The 19,732-nt window shown below is 38.9% G+C and overlaps 3 protein-coding genes across 9 annotated transcripts; 1 reads left to right on the top strand and 2 right to left on the bottom strand.

Moving 5' to 3' along the window:
• Positions 1–3,661: 3,661 nt before the first annotated feature.
• Positions 3,662–5,125, bottom strand: LOC148570989 (uncharacterized). The gene is made up of 3 exons (XM_088507182.1): positions 4,828–5,125; positions 4,559–4,753; positions 3,662–4,206 (listed from the first exon to the last, which is right to left on the bottom strand). Exons 1-3 carry the CDS (start codon positions 5,123–5,125, stop codon positions 3,662–3,664), a joined length of 1,038 nt encoding a protein of 345 aa, XP_088363308.1.
• An 835-nt stretch (positions 5,126–5,960) lies between these two features.
• LOC148570988 (E3 SUMO-protein ligase SIZ1-like) lies at positions 5,961–14,489 on the top strand. Of its 6 annotated transcripts, none has more exons than XM_088507863.1 (20): positions 5,961–6,102; positions 6,291–6,394; positions 6,815–6,895; positions 6,977–7,019; positions 7,538–7,610; positions 7,800–7,965; positions 8,149–8,279; positions 8,577–8,645; positions 10,238–10,325; positions 10,411–10,486; positions 10,688–10,761; positions 10,935–11,042; positions 11,420–11,581; positions 11,683–11,787; positions 11,885–11,965; positions 12,059–13,283; positions 13,371–13,437; positions 13,774–13,868; positions 13,985–14,111; positions 14,187–14,489. In XM_088507863.1, the coding sequence occupies exons 2-18, from the start codon at positions 6,371–6,373 to the stop codon at positions 13,796–13,798; spliced, it is 2,598 nt and encodes an 865-aa protein (XP_088363989.1). In that variant the 5' UTR covers positions 5,961–6,102; positions 6,291–6,370; the 3' UTR covers positions 13,799–13,868; positions 13,985–14,111; positions 14,187–14,489. The 6 variants fall into 6 exon arrangements, with proteins under 6 accessions (XP_088363989.1, XP_088363992.1, XP_088363991.1 ...); XM_088507866.1 differs by lacking the exon at positions 13,371–13,437 and having other exon boundaries at positions 5,978–6,102; positions 12,059–12,899; positions 12,978–13,283; positions 14,198–14,489; XM_088507865.1 differs by lacking the exon at positions 13,371–13,437 and having other exon boundaries at positions 5,978–6,102; positions 12,059–12,899; positions 12,978–13,283.
• A 455-nt stretch (positions 14,490–14,944) lies between these two features.
• On the bottom strand, positions 14,945–19,491 carry LOC148570987 (auxin response factor 4-like). 2 transcript variants are annotated; one of them, XM_088507867.1, is made up of 12 exons: positions 18,572–19,491; positions 18,414–18,470; positions 18,145–18,324; positions 17,913–17,997; positions 17,723–17,813; positions 17,195–17,359; positions 16,973–17,092; positions 16,798–16,876; positions 16,551–16,713; positions 15,707–16,467; positions 15,415–15,605; positions 14,945–15,308 (listed from the first exon to the last, which is right to left on the bottom strand). In XM_088507867.1, exons 1-12 carry the CDS (start codon positions 18,914–18,916, stop codon positions 15,125–15,127), a joined length of 2,421 nt encoding a protein of 806 aa, XP_088363993.1. In that variant the 5' UTR covers positions 18,917–19,491; the 3' UTR covers positions 14,945–15,124. The 2 variants fall into 2 exon arrangements, with proteins under 2 accessions (XP_088363993.1, XP_088363994.1); XM_088507868.1 differs by having other exon boundaries at positions 18,145–18,317; positions 18,410–18,470; positions 18,572–19,370.
• Between the last annotated feature and the right edge of the window lie 241 nt (positions 19,492–19,732).

The following is a 19,732-nucleotide window of genomic DNA, read 5'->3' as shown; positions in this document are numbered from 1 at the left end:
GAATTTTCTTTTAGCTGATTTTTTATAATAAATAAATTATGAAATATTAGAAATAAGTAAAATAAAAAATGAATGAATGAAAATGTGTTTTTTTAATAAATGAAGAAATATTCATGATTATATAATTGATAGTGAAGATATAACTATTAGATAATAAATTGTAAAAAAATATTAATAAAAATATTAGATTTGATATTAAAATAAAAAAGAAATATAAACAATGAATAAAAATTTAAAATTTAAAATAAAAATATTTAAGATAAAAAAATAAATAAAGAAAAATTTCTGATAAACAATGACTTAAACATTAATGTAACAATAAATTAAATTTAATAATATATATTTAAATTAATTAAATTAAATAATTAATATAATAAATTAATTATAATTATTTGTTTCAACAAAGTAACTTAAATAAATAAAACATATCTTATAAATATATGATGTAAAAATTGTAATACTATAGAAGTAGTAAGCTATTAGGTGGTTAGATTTTGATCAGTTGAAGTAGTACCTAAGAAGGTTGTTTTAGAATGTAAGATATGTTAGACTTTTGAAGTTCTTAGTCTTATGTGCAACGAGACTTTAATGAGTAGTGATGGGTATAAATTTCTTGAGTTATTTGAAAAAAGTATTATAAATATTTGTTGTAATTGTGCTTTTTTTGAGTTAGATAGTTATGATTAGAGATGTTAGGATATGTTAGATTTTTTCAGTATTTTAATCATTTTTTGTATTTTCTCTGTAAACGTGTGGGACTAAATGCTTTCTGTTTTTGGTTTTATTTTAATGGAATTTGTTCATGAGTTATTTAGGATTTTGTGTTTGGTTCGATTACTAAAATTTGGGCGATATTATAAACAAGTTTTTGAAGTTAGAGCATACCATGTTTATCATTTTCATGTTTTTCATGCATTGAAAATTGTATTGTGATGGTTGTGATAAGATTTTTTCTATCTTTGTGCAGCTCCATCGCTGCATCAGCAGCATGAGACAGCAACACGGTGTGCCGTTAGATGATAGGATCGTTTCCTACTTGCAGATGGCAGGTTTATACTATCTTGCGAGAGTGAACGAGACATGCTTTCGACTGGACGAGCCATTAGTTAGCGCATTAGTGGAGAGATGGCATCCTAAGACGCACACTTTTTCACATGTCATTTAGGGAGTGCACGATCACGCTCCAGGGTGTGGTATACCAGTTAGGGCTCCCGATCGACGGTCAGTATGTCAGTGGATGCCTTACGGACTTTACGCAACATATTTAGGGGGCGGCCAATGTGGGTATGGTTTGAGGAACTGTTGGGTGTTTTGCCTCCTACAAACTGTATCGACAAGCTCACGGTGAAGTGTACATAGTGGTAACGGCGATGACGGAGGCAGCGATGATAGTCATAGAGGTGGAGGAGGTGGTGCCGGTGGTGGAGGGTACAATGATAGGAGCGGAGGTGGTGGTGGTTTAGGGGGTTTAGGGGGACACCATGGTGGAGGTGGTGGTTTTGGCGATGGTGGGTTTAGGGGAGATATCGGTCATGGTCAGCCTGGGAGATAGGAGGGGAGCCATGTAGGAGGTGGAGTGCGTGGGGGACATGACACAGGCGGCAATGTCTGTGGTCGCAAATTTAGAGACTACTTCGTCAGGGTTCATACGTGTGACGACAGTCTGGCACTCTGGCTGAGCATCAGACGTACATTAGCCCAGGTCAGATGCTGTCTGAGCTTATGGGCAATGAGGGCCTTGATGCGGAGTTTGGTGGGTCACATTTCTTTGATGAGATCAGCATGATCATGCAAGAGGATGAGTTGGCCAGACGCAGGTCTCCGATAGTTGGATCCTAGGCTCGGGTTGATGTGGACCTGAATGAGTCTTCTTCCAGATCTGTGGACGACACATTTGCATTGGGCGGGATACCCCCTCTGCGTTCCCAGCACCTAGTACATCACATCCTAGTCCATCCATAGCACAGGCTGGCACACCGGAGTTTGCCCCCAGGAGGGAGACAGCGACGACGGTGGCGACGGTGGCGACGGTGAGGAGGACGAGGTCCCTCTGGCGCAGAGAGTTCGGCAGGTCAGGTGTCCTCGACGGTGCTTCACCGGATCGCATCTGCTCTGAGGATTAATATGTGACTATTTAGTATCATGTTTTATGTATTTCATGTCTTTCCAATTCTATGTTGTGTATTCAGTTTTAGTTATGTATGCTGGCTAGTTATGTATTTCGGTTTGTAGTTATGTTATGTCGTGAAGAATTACTAACAGGACTTTAGTAGAACATGTAATCCATATTTTGTTATGTTATGTGATGTCATGAAAAATTACTTTAGTAAAACATGTAATACATGTTATGTTATGTATTTAGTTTTAGATGAGTTCGTTAGTCAACATTATACAATGTATCTTTAGTAAAATACGAGTCCACATGCAGTGAAACAAATTGTTCAAACAAACCAACTTTAACATAAAGTATCCCTGGTAAAATAACATTAAACATCGTTAAAACACAAGAAGTGATAGTTTTTAAATTAAACACTAAACACACTACAGTAACGTTAAAGTGAAACCATATAGCGGTGAATAAATACCAGGTAAAAGATAATATGATACAATAAATGAAGTGAACCCTACACATTATTGGCAGATGCAGAACCGAGTGTCACTCCTCCATGGGGACACATCCTACGTGTATAGTCAGGCTGTCTGCAAAGCCCACATCTCTTGAGCTTGTTCGGGTCAGCTTCGTCCATGGTAGTCCGGATCCTGGTGGTCCTGGGGCGCCCCTCAGATGCACGTCTTTTGGCCGGGTCAGGTATGACGGTTGGATCATCATACGACGGCCAAAACCCCTCCGGAATTAGAAGTGTGAACCCCAGGTGATAAACATCAAACATGGAGTTAAGGTGATACACCTCGTGTATGTAGGTGGACCAGGTCAGGCGTGCATATGCACAGCAAGCCAAGGCATGATGACATGGATAGTAAAGTACCTGAAAATAGCCGCAATCACATGTTTGGTCAGTGAGGAATACTCTGTATGTGCCCAGTGAAAAACTCTCTGTCGGAGTGGTCTCTATCACAGTAAACTCTAAGTTGTTTCTGTCATACAAAGTCACGTGAAACACCTTGAGGTCTTCAGATTTGCCTCGATTGCCTTAATCAGATGCTGACAAAACTGTTGCCCGATTCTTAACTATGCCTCGGCCTCTCTGCCTTTCTAGATGAATAGCTCGGCCAATCTCTCGTAAGTGGCCTTCACCAACGCACGGACTGGAAGGTTCCTCACACCCTTTAGTATCGAGTTCACACACTCAGATATATTCGTAGTCATGTGCCCAAATCTCCGACCTTTGTCTCGATGCTGAGTCCAATATGCATAGTCAATCCGATTAGCCCAGTCGCACAAAGCAAGATCTTCGGCACGAAGAATGTCAAACCAGTAGTGAAACTCGACCTTGGTCTTGGCATAAGCAGCATTCACTAACCACATCCGTGCATCCTTTCCCTTGAAACTCAGTGCGAAATTTGCAGCCACGTGTCAGATGCAAAAAGCCCTATATGCAATAGGCAGAAGCCAGCCACCGTAAGAAGCTTCCAATGCAGGATTTATCACATTGTACCTATCTGATATGACAAGTATTTGCGGTTGAGGGGTCACATGCTGTCATAGGTGAGATAGAAAGAATGAGCACGACTTTGCATTCTCCCCCTCCACAAGTGTAAATGCAATAGGAATAATGTTCGAGTTGCCGTCCTGTGCAATTGCAACCAATAGTGTACTGCCGTATTTCCCATATAGGTGGGTACCGTCCACACTGACCAATGGCTTGCAATGTCGAAATGCCTCAATACACGGTAAAAATGTCCAGAAAAGCCGATAGAAATAAGCTGCAGAGTCATCTACCTGCCCACCAACCCACACAGGACTCGTCTTTAACACCACAACACTACCTGGCATCGTGATTTGAATACCCAATACCCATCGTGGCAAGTCATTGTATGACTCCTCCCAATCTCCGTAAATCTGGGCCACAACTTTCTGTTTAGCCATCCAAACCCTCTTGAAAGTCGGTTTGAACCCGAAGTGTGCCTCTGTGCCATTATGCAGTACCTTGATCGAGACGACAACATCAGCTCTAATCATGGACAATATGGAGACCGATATGACATGATAATCAAGCTTCATGTGATAACTAGATATAAATGTGTCTAGACAAATATGAGGACCATTGTATTGTTTTACCTCCCAAATACCACTGCGCTGGCGGAGGCTAACCCAAATGAGCATGCGCACCCGCTGCCAAACTCCTTGCACTTGCCATAGTACTTGCGATTATCAGATTCCAATACCTTGTACTCAACCCCACGACGAATGCTATAAGTCTTCACGCTTAACACGACTTATTCTTTATCTTGAAACTGCTGACCAACTTGAAATTCATATATAACTCATGTATTTTGTGTCTCTCTAGCACCGAACCCAACAGGTACTCCCGGATTCCGTTGAGGTGCCATGGCATTCAAGTCCAAAGCTGAGAATTATGGGGGAACTGATTAGTACCTGAACTAGATGCTCCCCTACCCACAGCTGGAGTCGACCGTGGTGTGTCATCGTCACTATCATCCGCTATTGTGGCGGGATCCACATCATCATCATCATGCAGTGCATCCTCAACCCTCCATCGGGTACTGCAACCTCTCCAAAGACCGGGACCGTTGTAGGAGAACCGGGTGTTGCAAATGCTACCTCCCCCAACTATCCAGTCTCACCAACTCCGGCATCACCACTGCAGTTTAGATTGAATGCAAAGGAAGGAGAAGCTACCAAACCTTCCTCAAGTGCAATGACCAGTGCAACCGACGAGGCACCAACAAGCATGACACTAGAGCAGGCTGGATGTCCTGAGGATTGAGGATTTTGATTCGAACCTCCAGAACTAGATACCACATCTACAAGCTTAGCCAACAGTTTCGGAGTCCTCACCTCGAAAAACTGACGGCGACAATGGTGCAGAACTTGCAAGTCTTCCTCACTGCCAATAACAAATGAATTATACTTCACATCATCACGTAACATGGATATGGGGATTCTATAGAACGACTTCTCCACTCGTTTGACGCCAAGCATACCTAATTTTCGGAGTATAGTATCCTTAAACTCAGCAAAACTCGTCGAAGGTTTGAGAAAAAACACTCAACGGTTCCTTATTAGTAAACTTAATACCTGGTCGTGTTTGTTCTTAATGAACCCTCTATAGTGCACAAGAGTTACAAAACTCTCATCACTAACCATTGTGAATCTCACTATGGTGAAAATTTCACGATGAGCTCGTATTTATAAACGTCAATATTGTATAAATCGAATTAAGTGCATTCGATTTACTCCCCTTAGTGTAATAAATACTAAAATTGGCCAAGTTTCATTATAAATCGAACTCAATTGGTTTGATTTACATGCATATACAAATCAAATCTCATTATTTCGATTTAGTGTGTATTTAATTCGAAGCTATTAGATTCGATTTATAGCCGATGTCCATTTGCATGCAATTTGAATCTAATGGATTCGATTTAGTACCAGTTTGCATAAATCGAATTTAATAGATTAAATTTATATAAAAATGTAACTTGGGACATTCAGGTAGCCTTTTTCGTTTTGGAGGATCTGAGTAATTTTCGAATAGACTTAGTTTATTAAAGTAATTTATCCTAAAATTTAGTTATTATTGAATCGATCCTAAATTTTCTAGAAAGTAAGGTAAAAAATATATTTGATTCAAATAAAAAACTTTAGAAAATATAATTAAAATTAAATAAAATTTATGAACATTTTTAAAATTTTGACAAATTTTAGGAAAAAAATATTCTAAATGAAGATTAGGTCCGCATGGTAGACGCGAGCGTATTGAAACATAACCCGGACATGTTCTCGTAAAATAAAGTGGATTGGATGATGTGCCATTAGGTCCACATTTTGCGAGTATAGTAAAGAGACTAAGACTGAGCTGTGGGTCAAAAAACGATACCAACCAAAACACAAAAAACGATAGCAGCACAGACACGGACACAGTACCGCCACTACACAGAGACGTGCACTCAGTCTTCGTGAGCTCTCAAAACCCTAACCGTCATTCCGTTCTCCCCTTTCTCTCTATTTCGCGATCACTTCTCTCTGCTTCCATTCCCTCGTTTCAGCTCAATTTCACCTGATTTTCACCTGCAATTCAACGTTGACATGCTTAATTGAACTCCTTTCATCTTTGTTTTTGCTTCGTTTATTTGATTTTGTGTAGGATCGGTTGCTGCTGCTGCCAGTATGGCCTAACTTACGTGGCTTTTGCTTGCCGACTGTTGCTGAAGATTCCGTGAACAAATGGACTTGGTATCTAGTTGTAAGGTATATTAGGATAACGATTTTACGTGTTCATTGTTGTTTTTCGACGATACTTCTTGTTGAAGTCTCTTTCAGTGTAGCATTGTACTGTGGTAGTTTGCTTTTGCGTAGTGTTATTGTGGAATTGAAATTTGTAGTGGTAAAAAATGTTTTTAATGCAGATGGAGCAAACTTCGTTTTATTAAAGAACTGATTTGCATGGATGGTGAATTTGTTTTATTTGGCCCCTCTGCCAAGTTTAGTGTGTGGCTTGTTTTCATTGATTGGATTTTTTTGGTCTTTTGGTTACTTGGCTTACTTCTGACGAAAGAAAAGGGATGTCTGGTATAGGTTATAATTATTCTTCATTGCAATTGTTGTGAACCTGCACACTATAAATTGAAATGCTGTTCTACTTTTATGATTGAGTGACATCTCTTGTAGGAAAAATTGAATTCTTTTCGCATAAAAGAGCTCAAAGATGTGCTCACTCAATTGGGACTTTCAAAGCAGGGAAAGAAGCAGGTCAGATAAGAAAAAATATTACTGATTCTGGCATTGGCAATTATAAAAAATATAATTATTTCGATGTTTTATTTTCTGCAGGATCTCATTGATAGGATATTGTCTATTCTCTCAGATGAACAGGGTAAGACCCTACTCTATCTTTATGATGCACACTGGCACACACGACCACATGTCTCAACCTTTGTTTCTAATTCTACCTTGAAGTCTTTAATTTTTAAATTTTCATAATGTCCCTGTTTGGCCGGTGAGAAGCTTATATGCTGGAAGTTTTAGACTATATCTGCATAATATAGTTATTAGCTAAATTCTCGAGTGTAGATGTGTTGCGGAGGTTTCGTGTTTTATTTGTCTGATGATACCTTCTTTCTGATGGTCAGTTGTAGCTTCTTCTTTGTCCTCTTCTTTTTCCCTTTTTTTCTTCGGTTAAAGTTACAGGGTATCCTGTTAAACCGCAGTGAATTTTCTCTTTTGCTAAAAAAATATTCCTTCTTACTTTTATGAAATTGAGCTTTTTCTTAATTTCTTGTCACCCAGCCTTGTTCTAACGATACTTCTCTCTGTCGTAATGATATTCTCTTTTTTTTTTTATAAAAATAATCATTCATTTTCCTGTTAACTGAGATACTTGTTCCCTTCCAGCTTCCAAAATCTGGGCTAAGAAGAATGCTATTGGGAAAGAACAGGTGGCAAAATTAGTGGATGATACCTTTAGGTAAGTGTTCATATATATGCCTTTTCATATGCTTCAGATAAACTTAGTGTAGCAAAAGTTGTAGATCACAGTTCTGACATGATTTGGTGATTTGATTTTTAGGTCTGATTTTGGATAAGTCTACTGCCGTTCATGTTCCCAGCTTTATTATTTTTCTTTCTTGATGTTTTGTATTTCCTTTTTGAACAGAAAATTGCAGGTATCTGGGGCCATTGATTTAGCATCAAAGGGACAGGGTTCCTCCCCAGATGTCAGTAATGTTAAAATTAAAGGTGAAGTTGATGAGATCTTTCAGGAAGAAACAAAGATTCGGTGTCTTTGTGGTAGTTCGTTGGAAACTGATCCACTGATAAAGGTGTAATGTAATGTTCAAGATGTTTCTTTGTTCCTCCTAATGTGTAAAACTTTATCCACTTTCTTGCAATGGCATACAATTTCATTGACGCTCAGCCACATTATTTCGTCAATAGAATGTACTTTTCACAACTCTGCAATTACAACTTAGATATTTATATTCTTTACTCTTATTTTATTGCAGTGTGAGGATACAAGATGCCATGTGTGGCAGCACATTAACTGTGTTATTATTCCAGAGAAACCTATGGAACCAATTCCACCCCTTCCTCAAAAATTTTACTGTGAACTCTGTCGACTCACTCGTGCAGATCCGTAAGATTTGTTTCCTTGATATTTTAGCTTATTTGGGATCGGAATTTGTTGTTTGAAAGTATTTTTCTTCGTAATTTAGTTCCGCGTATACATTTTTACTTTAAGAGCAATTGTGTGTTAGTATTTTCTAGTGCATGTGTTGGTTTACAATAGGAATCAATTTAACTGATAATAACAATGGAGATTACCCCCTCACTAGAATAGAAAAATGTAGAAAATAAATGATAAACTCCATTTCTCCAAATGCACTGAGCCACTCAAATATCTGTTTTCTGCTCTTTTTTTTCCCCATTACAGGTTTTGGGTTTCAGTGGCCACCCCTATGTTTCCTGTGAAGTTGACTACAACCCATATTCCAACTGATGGGTGAGTGCCTTGTGTGGATGTGCTGAAGATAGACATAATTTGTCTGATTGTTCAAGTTTCTATTGAACAGAAATAAATTTCTTATTGCTTTATGCCGCCTAGAGATTGGGAAATATTATCTGTTTCGATCTTGAACACAAGTTCATGCATATATTTTTTCTTTCCAGTTTTAGTTGCTTTCTATTGATATTTTATATTTAAGACATTGTTCTGTTTGAAGGGATTGTAACAACTAACATTTATCTTTTGTGCTATTATCATTGTTGTCAAACTCTCGAGTTAACTCAGTTTAGATATGGAATCGAGTTGACTCGAGCATAGACTCTATCATGAGTAAACTCGGCTAGACTCGGTCAAACTCGAACAAACTCGTGAGTCTAGGACCGAGTTAGCGAGTTTGTGTCTTTCTTCATTTTGGCTAAAAAAAGCGTCATTTTGAAACCAAAGAAACACTTTTTTTTTTATTAGGGTTACGATAACACTCCCAAAGAATGAAAGAAAACTCACTCACAACTCACTCATCTGCGTCGTTTCTCTCAAGTCTCACTTTCTCCATGTTCTGCCGTAGTTGCCATTCCTCGTCGAGCTGCCGTTGTTCGACTGCATCTACTACCTCTGCTCTGATTTGCGCCATTGTCTTTGTGAATTTTACCTATGTTGCCCTCTGCTTTGTATTTCTTCACATCTCCACTATCCGCAACTCCATCGTGCTATCACCGTTCACTGCAGTCCTATCTCTGCTCTGGTTTGCACCGTCTTGAAATCCATGACTATTTGTCGCCGTTGTTTCGTGCTGCTGCTGCACCCTTGTCTTCGATCTGCTGTTGTTGTTGGGACTTTGCCCCTTCTTTTCTTCTGTATCCTCCATTTTTTTGTATGCCTTTTGCCCTTTCTTTGAGCTTTTGCTTCTTGATTTAGTTTTTCTTTTCGCTTTTTAAATTTTATTGCTTCTAATTTTAGCCTATTGCTTATCGTTTATGTTAGATGGCCAGATGGTTCATCCATTCATGGCTGATTGGTAATTAATTATTTTGATTAGAGTTAATTTGATTATTTGATATTGTTCAATGTTCAACTAAAGATTTAGTATTACAGATTTAGAATTTTTAATTTCGTGTGTTCTATGTTGTATTTGTATAAGAATAATTATAGAGGATTTGAATGTGTATTTTAAAGTATTTGTTATAATGTATGCTATTATTTTAATTTATTATGTGCTTTTAAGATTGATATTATTAATTTTGAAGGGTTAGAATTGAGTATGTATATATATATATTTCATAATAGGTGAACTCGTATGAGTCTACGAGTTAACTCGCGAGTCGAGTCTAGGTCAACTCCACGAGTTTACTTAGACTCGCGAGTTTGACAACCTTGGCTATTAGAAATGATCATAATATTAGTGCTATTTCCTTTTTATGTTGTGTGCAATAGATAAGGCTGTTTGAGCATTGTATTTGTTTGTCTGAGATGAAAATATACCCTTTGAAAAATTTCTGCTTGAAGGGCTTGACCCCACTTCGTGGGACAAAACTCGGTTATTGTTGGTGTTGCTTGAATGATTTGACCATATTTCTCTTTGAATTATTCAGAGCCAACCCAGTGCAGAGTGTGGATAGAACATTTCAACTTACAAGGGCAGACAAAGACTTGGTATCAAGACCAGAATTTGATGTTCAGGTTGGTTATTTTTTAGTTATAGTAAGTTAATGGGCAACCTTTTACCTAAGTTAGTTTGTTGATATAAGCCAAGTGTCGTTTGTAGGCCTGGTGCATGCTGCTGAACGACAAAGTTTCATATAGGATGCAATGGCCACAATATACAGACCTGCAGGTCAATGGTATGATTTCTAGTCACAATCTTCTCTCTGTTGTCTGTTTTTTTGAATTGGTTCAGAAAGTTGATATTGTTTTAGCTTTCATGCTACTCGTGTGATCAGAGGTACATAATTACTTAGTGCAACAGAAACATTGTTTGAAGAATTGGTGAATTTGATTGCATCTGCATTTTGTTTTTATTGATTTGAGTATGGTACATGTAGGTGTTCCTGTTCGTGTGATTAACCGACCTGGTTCACAACTGCTCGGGGCTAACGGCCGTGATGATGGCCCAATTGTAAGTTTATTTTCAGTATGGTTGTAACTTCTCAGAATTTCCTGCAGTCATTTAATCTCTGTCTTGTATTTTACATGGAGATATTTTCCTCCTGGGTGCTAGGTTTAGTCCAAGGTTTTCTGAAGTGTTAATTTTACAAGTTTCATTGAATTTCCTTATTTCTTCCTTGTCAGATCACGCCATATACAAAAGACGGAATTAATAAGATTTCCTTAACAGGCTGTGATGCTCGCATTTTCTGTTTAGGGGTCCGTATTGTTAAAAGGCGTAGCTTGCAACAGGTAGATTGCATTATATGGTTGCTTATTTTCCTATTTCCTATTATCATATAATGGTATGATTCCTTACTGGAATTGAGATAGACTGATAGTTGATAGAACATTTCTTACGTAGTCTTAGCTTTCTGATCAATTATATCCTTTCTCCAAATGTTATCTGTATGTGCCTTTATATTAAAGGATTTGAGTCTCCGTATGGTTGCTTATTTTCCTATTTCCTATTACCATATAATGGTATGATTCCTTACTGGAATTGAGATAGACTGATAGTTGATAGAACATTTCTTACGTAGTCTTAACTTTCTGATCAATTATATCCTTTCTCCAAATGTTATCTGTATGTGCCTTTATATTAAAGGATTTGAGTCTCCGTTTTCTAGATCCTAAACACAATTCCCAAGGAGTCTGATGGGGAGCGTTTTGAAGATGCTCTTGCACGTGTATGTTCTCGTGTTGGGGGTGGAAATGCAGATGATAATGCTGACAGTGACAGTGATTTGGAAGTGGTCTCAGATACTTTTACCATCAACCTTCGTTGTCCAGTAAGGCTTTCAAGTATTGGACAGTTTTTTATTAATCCTTGAAGTTTTGCTGGTCATTTTCACAAATCTTGACATTTTTTTTATGCATGTGAACTTTATAGATGAGTGGTTCAAGAATGAGGGTTGCAGGAAGATTCAAACCTTGTGCTCACATGGGTTGCTTTGATCTTGAAATTTTTGTGGAAATGAATCAACGCTCAAGGAAGGTAAGATCCTCAAATTGGCCCATGATTTGTATGACATCCTCCACATAGAAGTATATTTTTTATAGTATGTATGATGAAGCATTAATTGTTTCTGCAGTGGCAATGTCCCATATGTCTTAAAAACTATGCATTGGAGGATATCATTATTGACCCTTATTTTAATCGGATAACTTCTATGGTAGGTCTTTTACCCCCCTTAATCTTTATTTCTCTCTTCCTAAAGTTTATATGAGATGAACTTATAATTATTTACATTGATTTGCTGGTACAGATGAGAAATTGTGGGGAAGATGTTACTGAAATTGAGGTGAAGCCTGATGGTTATTGGCGTGCCAAGGCTAAGAGTGAAAGTGAACACCGGGAGTTAGGGAATCTTGTTCAATGGCACTGTCCTGATGGATCCCTGGCTCTTTCTACCAGTGGAGAAGTCAATGGAATGGAGGCTTTAAAGCTCAAACAGGAAGATGTTTCAGACACTCCAACTGGTCTAAGAATTGGCATGAAGAAGAATCATGATGGAGTTTGGGTATTCAGCAAACCTGAGGACACAAATACCTCATCTGGCAATGGATTGAACAAAGATTTTGGAAATCATGATCATGTGGTTATACCAATGAGCAGCAGTGACACTGTAAGTGGTCGGGAAGGTGATGATCCTAGTGTAAATCAGGGTGTCGGTGGGCATATTGATTATTCTCCTACCAATGGGATTGAGATGGATTCAGTGCCTCACAATAATGTTGATTCAGCTTATGGATATACTGTACCTAACCCTTCTGCTCTGGCAGCTGATGCAGAAGTTATTGTTCTCTCTGATTCAGAAGATGACAATGATATATTGGTATCTTCTACAATTGAGTATAAAAATAACGACACTGGTGCCGCTGATACTGATATTTACTCAATGCCACAGCCTGGAATTATTGATTCATATACAGATCACAATCTTGGTGGAAATCCATGCTTAGGGCTCTTCAGTAACCCCAATGAAGATGATTTTGGGATGCCTTCTTCCATCTGGTCATTGCCTTCAGGAACTCAGGCTGGCTCAGGATTCCAGTTATTTAGTTCAGATGCAGATGTCTCGGATGCATTGGTCCACTTGCAGAATGGTGATTTAAATGGTTATACGTTAGCTTCAGATACTTCTGCTTTGGAATCCAATTCTTTGATACAGGATTCCTCTGCAGGTCGATCTGATGCTGATTTAAATGGTGGTTTGGTTGGTGGTTTGGTAGACAATCCTCTGGCATTTGCTGGAGAAGATCCCTCACTTAAGATTTTTCTTCCAACAACACCACTGGAATCATCTGTGCAGCATGAATCAAGAGAACAGGCAGATGTGTCAAATGGTGTGTGCACTGATGATTGGATCTCTCTTAGGCTTGGAGGTGGTGCTGGTGGAAGTAATGGTAATGGTTCTGTCCCCAGTGGGTTGAATTCCAGATCGCAGGCTACATCCAGAGGAGGTGCAACAGACACATTGACAGATACTGGTTTGTTACTTTTGTTAAATCTTGTATATATTTTTTTGTCACGGTTTCTCTTGCAAACTCTTTCATTATATAGCACTATGTCATTAGCTGAGGAAGGCATTTTGTTCAACTTGCCCTCTGGATCAGGAAGTATAGATACACACACCCTGTGGTGGTTAGTATCCTGCCCATTTTCAAGTTATGCAGTGTAAAAATATATATTATTAGTAAAAAGAGAAATTCCTAGGAATTCTCTTCCATAAGACGGTTCTTTTGCCTCGTCACTTTGTTCCTCTGCTTTTTACATAGATGTAACTGTGTCCTGCCCTAGTTCCTGTCTCCTGCTATGCTCCCTTATTTTGCTCCAAATCAATGAAAAATTACATGCACAATTGTATTTCAACACTACATTATCGGGGTTGTGTGCCTGTTCTAAGTTGGTCATTTTGAATGCAGTATAGATTTATGTTTTGGCCCGTTCTCCTCAACTCATTGTTCCTTCTCATGCCAGGTTCTTTGCTTCTTGGTATGAATGATGCTAGATCTGACAAAGCAAGTAGGCCAAGATCTGACAGCCCATTCTCGTTTCCCCGCCAAAAACGTTCAGTAAGGCCCCACTTGTATCTTTCTATTGATTCAGATTCTGAGTAGAGGCATTAGACATTGTGTATATAATAATAAATTAAGATGAGGCCCTTCTAAACACCATATTTTGCATTTAGAAACTGAAGAAAGCTGAGCAGCGATATTGGTGCTCAGGAAATGGAAGTTGATGAGGGAATGTGAAGGAATCTACTTACTAGCTACAAATTTGCCCATCCAATGTTTTGCCTTCCGGGTGTATTTTTGGTAAAGATGTTGCTATAAAGATTCTCAATTCTTGACATTTGATATTCAAATTGTCCTTACAACACATGATGACAGGTCCGTCGCAGGCTATATAATTCGTGTTGTCAACTAGGCATGCTACATTGTCTGGATGGACGCAGTTCATTTTGATATGGTGGGGAGTTCTGCATTGAGAATATTTTATCTTCAATTTTGGCTCTGCTGAGAGCAAATTACCTGTAAATGTATAGCCATCGGATTCTCTAGTAAAATATCAGAATTCAGAAGTAGGTTTATCTCAATCACCCCCAGCTATATGCCCAATTTTGTAATATATGATTTACCCGTTTGTAAAGGAAACTGGTAGATAAGTGATTAAGTGGTACTCTCTCCTTGAAATTGATGGTCTCTGTTTGAAGAACATATTTCTTGAGTTTCTTCCGACTTGAATTGTTTGGCCATCGAACAGTGTGCAAGTTAAAGTGGCATGGAACCAGAGCAGGGGAGGCAAGCATTGAAGTCCAAAAGTTCACTCACCAATCTGGCTTGCTAGTTACTGCTATTCTGTTGCCTCCTCTCCGAAGAAAATGAACGAAGCAATGCCTCCACCTTGATTCTTGGGCCTAACTAAAAAAAGGTTCTTTCGTACTCATTGGATGGCTTTGAGCCTGAAGGCCAGAAATAAGAAACGAAACCAGGAAAAATAAAATAGTTTTGTGAAAAATGAATATATCCTAAATCACCGGGATCACGGACAGTGGTTAATGGTACTAGGTTCGCACTTGGTCAGGTCCTAGATTGTTCTCCATATTGCGTTGTTATATTGGACCCGGAGCCTAAGATTATTATTTCAGAGTATGTCAACCTTAGTTAACGCTTCAGCGGTAAATAACGGCCTTATTACATAATTCAGTTCTCTAACGCATCTTGTAGTAATCAATCTTTGCATCAACAGATGAAAATTGCATTCAATTATATTGCAAATAAAGGAAAAGAAGAGGGCAAACACAAAAAGGCAACCCCGAACACGGACACTAGACTCTAACTACTGTTGGGGAAGAATCTGGTTGACCCACCGAGGAAGACTTAGAAGCCTCCATATTGACTGGTGCCTGTTCCAAACAGCTCTGTGTATCATCACTGATAATCCCAATTGTCATCTTCTCCACTTCCTCTTGTGTATATATATGAATCTTTGATACCACATTGCAGAACTCACTGCACACGAATGTTGTAAATGGAACACACGTTAAGTTGAGTAAGGTGGCATAAACAGCATTTTCCTTTATATACAGATGTTTAGTTAAGGAAGGGGAGTACTTACTGCCATGGGTCATCCCCGACAACCATGATGTCATTTTCGCTGTCGGTGTACAGGATCCTCCATCCCTTATCAGGATCTCTTAGTAGGCCTTCCATGCCAAAGAGTCTCTCAAGTTCAGTGAAGAGATCAGTGTAGCTGCTCAATCTTGAGAGATCGATAGCTCTTCCAACTAAGCTGCCTTGCTTGTGAACCTTCATTCAGTGTATGTTATATTGGTTGGCCAAATTTGTCAAAGTAAGAGAAAAAGTTGGCATATCATAATATAACTCTGTTGCTACCTATCATCGCTCACCTTTGTGCAGCTCCTTTTAGCGTTTTGGGTGGTAGTTTCTCCAGACAAGGCAACTCCAAATAGTTTACATCCATTTATCTTCCCCTTGAGATTCTCTTCATCCGGAACTGGCATCCTCATGCTGTTTCCCCCTAAAGAAGAAACCACGGAAACATTCTCCGGCAGCTTCTGCTCATGCATGATTGAAGGGCCAGACCTTCCAATTTCATTTCTAATTATCCCTGCCTGAGTCAGAGGAGTGTTAAATGGCGCAATATCTCTTTGGAAACTCGACGGTTTAGAGCACAACATGCTGCTACCATGACCAGCTTTGTGAATATCACCATAAGGAAAATATGCAGTTTGAAGGACTTCTGATCCTAAAGAATCAAATTTTGGTCTGGTAGCTTGATGCAGGTTGAAAGTTGTGCAACTTGCACTACTTGGTTTATTACCCCAAGCACCGAGGTTTATATCAACCTTCCCTGTCAGGGACCTTAGTGGACATATTTCTTGACCTTGCAAGACCCTCGGAAACCTATTATTAGGTTCCACGAAGCCTGCATATGTAGGAGGGTGAACCCTCATAAGCTCAGCAGCAGTCATCTTTCTTGCTCCGGCCGATGCAAGATTCGGATGATTGGGAGAACTGATCTCAAAACCTGGCTGCTTAGTTACTGTGTCACGTCCAAAATATAGGGACATAAAACCTGTATTTTCTTGACCTTGCAAGACCTTGGGCGATCTTACAGACTCCTCCAAGTCCATAAACCCAGTGCCTCCTGCCGCCATCATGAAAATTAGGGGGGTGATTACTACTTGGCCATATATATAATATCATCATTTGTTTGATTAACAGTCATACCAGTGATGAGGTGACTGGATGATGCAGCCTGCAGACCTGTCCGCAGTTTCTTCAGCCTTGGGGAACACTGCATACTCAATGGAGGGAGAGAAGCCGAAGGATCGATCTCCCATGGAGATACTCGATCCTGATGATTAGTCTCCATATCCTCATCCCATCTGACCTGTTGGATATCAAAGCAGTAAACTTAGAGAAAATGTTTGGGGGGAAAACATGGTGCATAGTTCAAGCAAAACTGAAAATGTACCATTAAGCACCTCCATTTTGATTTAGGCCATCTGTATGGATCCAAATCACTCATTCCAGTCACTATACCACTAGTACACCTGCAAGGTAAGAAGATTGATTCATGTTCCTCACAGGATACAAATTTTCATGAGAGATATGCAGCTAAAATATTCATAGCTATTGCCACTGTTGACCTTCTTTCAGGTGATTCATCCATTTCAAATTTCATTTTGAATCTTGTGCCAATGGTCACCGGATTCTTGATGCTTTTGGCATACTTTTGATAGGATACAACAAAATCTGCATGACTTGCCCTGCAATATAGCAAGTTAAATGGCTGAACATTTAATCCCTAGACCGGATTTGCATATTGATAAGAACTAAGAACAGAAGAAAACATCTTTCTGATCTATTACCTTGGACTGTAGAAAACATGAAACATGCTTTTTGCTGATATAGCATTAGCCACAGAAGAAAGGAAATTGGGATAACAACTCTGGTTACCAACAATAGACTCAGGAAGACCATTTCTTGGTCGAACAGCTCTTCTGATTCCCAATCTCAATTCTCCATTTTCACCCCTACAAAATATATATAATCAACAGGCATTTGTACATTATTATCCTTCATTTTTCATGCTTTTAAAGTTTACCGACTCATAATAACTTCAAGATTCTACTGCACATGAAGTATGTTCTACATAGTAGATTTTGATTTCATTTTGCTAGTTTGGTACTTTAGAGCCACTATGACAAGAACATATTTTGACCAATCCAATAAATAGGACAATACTAACTACATCCAAATATTTTTAGTTTGGCAGTTGATAATTACTTTCTGCTAAATATGGCAACAAACATGACATTAAGAATTTCAAGAACATTTGCTGTGTTTCCAATGCAGATTTGTGCCAATTAAGAAGTCCAAGATCAACATATACATACCTTAGGAAAAGCACAGCATCACCGGACACAAGATTCTTTTGGCTAACGAAAATACTCCATCCGGTAGTGAGTAGATGCCGCCTCGGCTGACCTGACAAAAACCACCACATCCACTTTCTGTATAATTTATCCCCAACATATGAAGCCAGCCACACACACTTCTTTATTTCTTTCTATTTTTTGAGAATACCTCTGTAAATATGGCGAAATTTCCACTCCACACCATGCAGGTCTTTTGCAATAAGCTCTTGAGAGGGTCTCTGCTGCTTATAATCCTGTAATCAAAAGAAAACACCATAAATTTAAAACTTAATACTAATTTAGTTAGCTTATCGAACGAGTTCATATACCGATACCAATTTTTTTCGGACTGAAATCTAGAAAGATGAGTGCATATTTAAGAAGAGCATGATATTACACACCAAAGGAGGAAAACAATCTTCAGCAGCTCTACGAGGAACAGAGAAACCACCATGAGTGCTTGTATCAGAGGCTGTGAGTGTCTTGCAGAACATGTGAGGTGTTGTTTTTGTAGGTGTTCTTCCATTTCCTTCTTCATCAGCTCCCAATTCCTCAAGAAGCTCTTTCCCCATCCCTGCCAACTGAATTCACATACCAAATTGCAGCCTCATACAAAAAATCTGAATGAAGCTTAAAAATTCAAAAACAACATTTCAAAAAGCAAACCAACCTCAGCTTGGGGAAGCAAAGTGACCTGTGTGTAAACCTCATCATTCTCCTTATTGGCCTGTTGATAAAGAAATACACAGGAAAAAAAAATGAAAATTTAGTCCAAAACCAAATGAACAGAAAAGAGGGTATGCAGTTTTCACTGAATTGGGCACTCACAAGTAGTTGGACATTGACAACTCTACAGAAGATCTGTGGTTGAAGATCATGTGTTGGAATCTCCAATGGTGTGAAGGGAGAGAAAGATGCAGCTTGCTCTAAGTGCCCTTGTGGGAAGTAGACAACCACATTCCCCTTCTTTGGGAGAGAAGTAAGAGGGCCAGCACAAGCATGCCATAGCTCCAGATACGAAGAAGAAGACACAGCAGAGGATGAGGATGATGATGATGATGATGATGGCACACAGCACACACAAGAAGCAGTTGCTTGTTCTTTGTGACAGCCACCATTGCAAGTTGCATTCTTTTCAACCTCAGTCACTGCATGGTTCAGATCAATTTCCATGAACACAAAAAAGTTTTTTTTTTTTTGGGTGGTTTTCTCTGTGAGGTTTCAAAGTGAAAGTAAGTAAGTAACTAAAGCAAGAAGAATATAAAAAGGAAAAAAAGAAGATAAAGAAGGGAAGTAATCAAGTGGATTTTAAAAAGGGGAAACCCAGAAAGAGGGAAGTGTAGTGAAAATGGGAATGGGAAATGAGGTCAAATCATGAAAAAAGAAAAGGGGGAATTCATGTTTTTGGAGGGGCACCACAAAACAGGGGAGGAGCAGAGGAATGGGACTGTAAACAGAACACAACACAACAGAACAGAAACAGAGTGATAGAGAAAAAAGAAGAAGAGGATCAAATGATAACAAGGGATTCAAAGTATGATTGTCTAACCCCTCCTCCCCTCATCTGCAGGTAGTGAGAAGAGGGAGCAGCAGACATGGACAAATGCATAGGAAGCTCACAAACAACAAAAGCCAATGTGTGATGGATAGATAGTAATAGTATTAGTGCCTTTTGGACTTTGGAGAGAGAAACAAACACTGTGTGTTGGGTGGGGGGGACAGCCCTAGACAGTACAGAACCCACCCCCACTTTTTCCTTTTCTTTCTTATTCATATTCATTCATTATTTCTCCTTCACTTATTATTATTGTTTCATATTTCATTTCACACAACCAAATCTAGCATTTCTTCAAACTTGCCTCATGAATCACAAAAGAGAAAAAAAATGCAATCTGACAACTCAACTCACAACACAATTTATTAGGTATTGTACGTGGATATTAAGGTAATGAGTGACTTGTGACTTCTGATAACTAATTATCCAACCAT

Source organism: Arachis ipaensis, chromosome B3 (genome assembly GCF_059453495.1).
Source record: "Arachis ipaensis isolate K30076 ecotype BB chromosome B3, ASM5945349v1, whole genome shotgun sequence".
Taxonomy (NCBI): domain Eukaryota; kingdom Viridiplantae; phylum Streptophyta; class Magnoliopsida; order Fabales; family Fabaceae; genus Arachis; species Arachis ipaensis.
This window is presented reverse-complemented; position numbering and strand designations above follow the sequence as displayed.

Bases quoted from the DNA above. Each gene is read 5' to 3' on its own strand.
- LOC148570988 (XM_088507862.1), top strand. From the start codon at position 6,371: ATGGACTTGGTATCTAGTTGTAAG. The intron at 7,020-7,537 runs GTAAGACCCTAC...GTTCCCTTCCAG, and splicing joins TATTCTCTCAGATGAACAGG to CTTCCAAAATCTGGGCTAAG. The intron at 7,611-7,799 runs GTAAGTGTTCAT...CTTTTTGAACAG, and splicing joins TTAGTGGATGATACCTTTAG to AAAATTGCAGGTATCTGGGG.
- LOC148570987 (XM_088507867.1), bottom strand. From the start codon at position 18,916: ATGGAAATTGATCTGAACCATGCAGTGACTGAGGTTGAAAAGAATGCA. The intron at 18,325-18,413 runs GTTGGTTTGCTT...ATGTGAATTCAG, and splicing joins CTTTGCTTCCCCAAGCTGAG to TTGGCAGGGATGGGGAAAGA. The intron at 17,093-17,194 runs GTAATAGATCAG...GCTATATTGCAG, and splicing joins CATGTTTTCTACAGTCCAAG to GGCAAGTCATGCAGATTTTG.
- LOC148570989 (XM_088507182.1), bottom strand. From the start codon at position 5,125: ATGCTTGGCGTCAAACGAGTGGAGAAGTCGTTCTATAGAATCCCCATA. The intron at 4,754-4,827 runs GTTTGGTAGCTT...GAGACTGGATAG, and splicing joins GGTCATTGCACTTGAGGAAG to TTGGGGGAGGTAGCATTTGC. The intron at 4,207-4,558 runs GTACTAATCAGT...ATATTTGTCTAG, and splicing joins TAGGGGAGCATCTAGTTCAG to ACACATTTATATCTAGTTAT.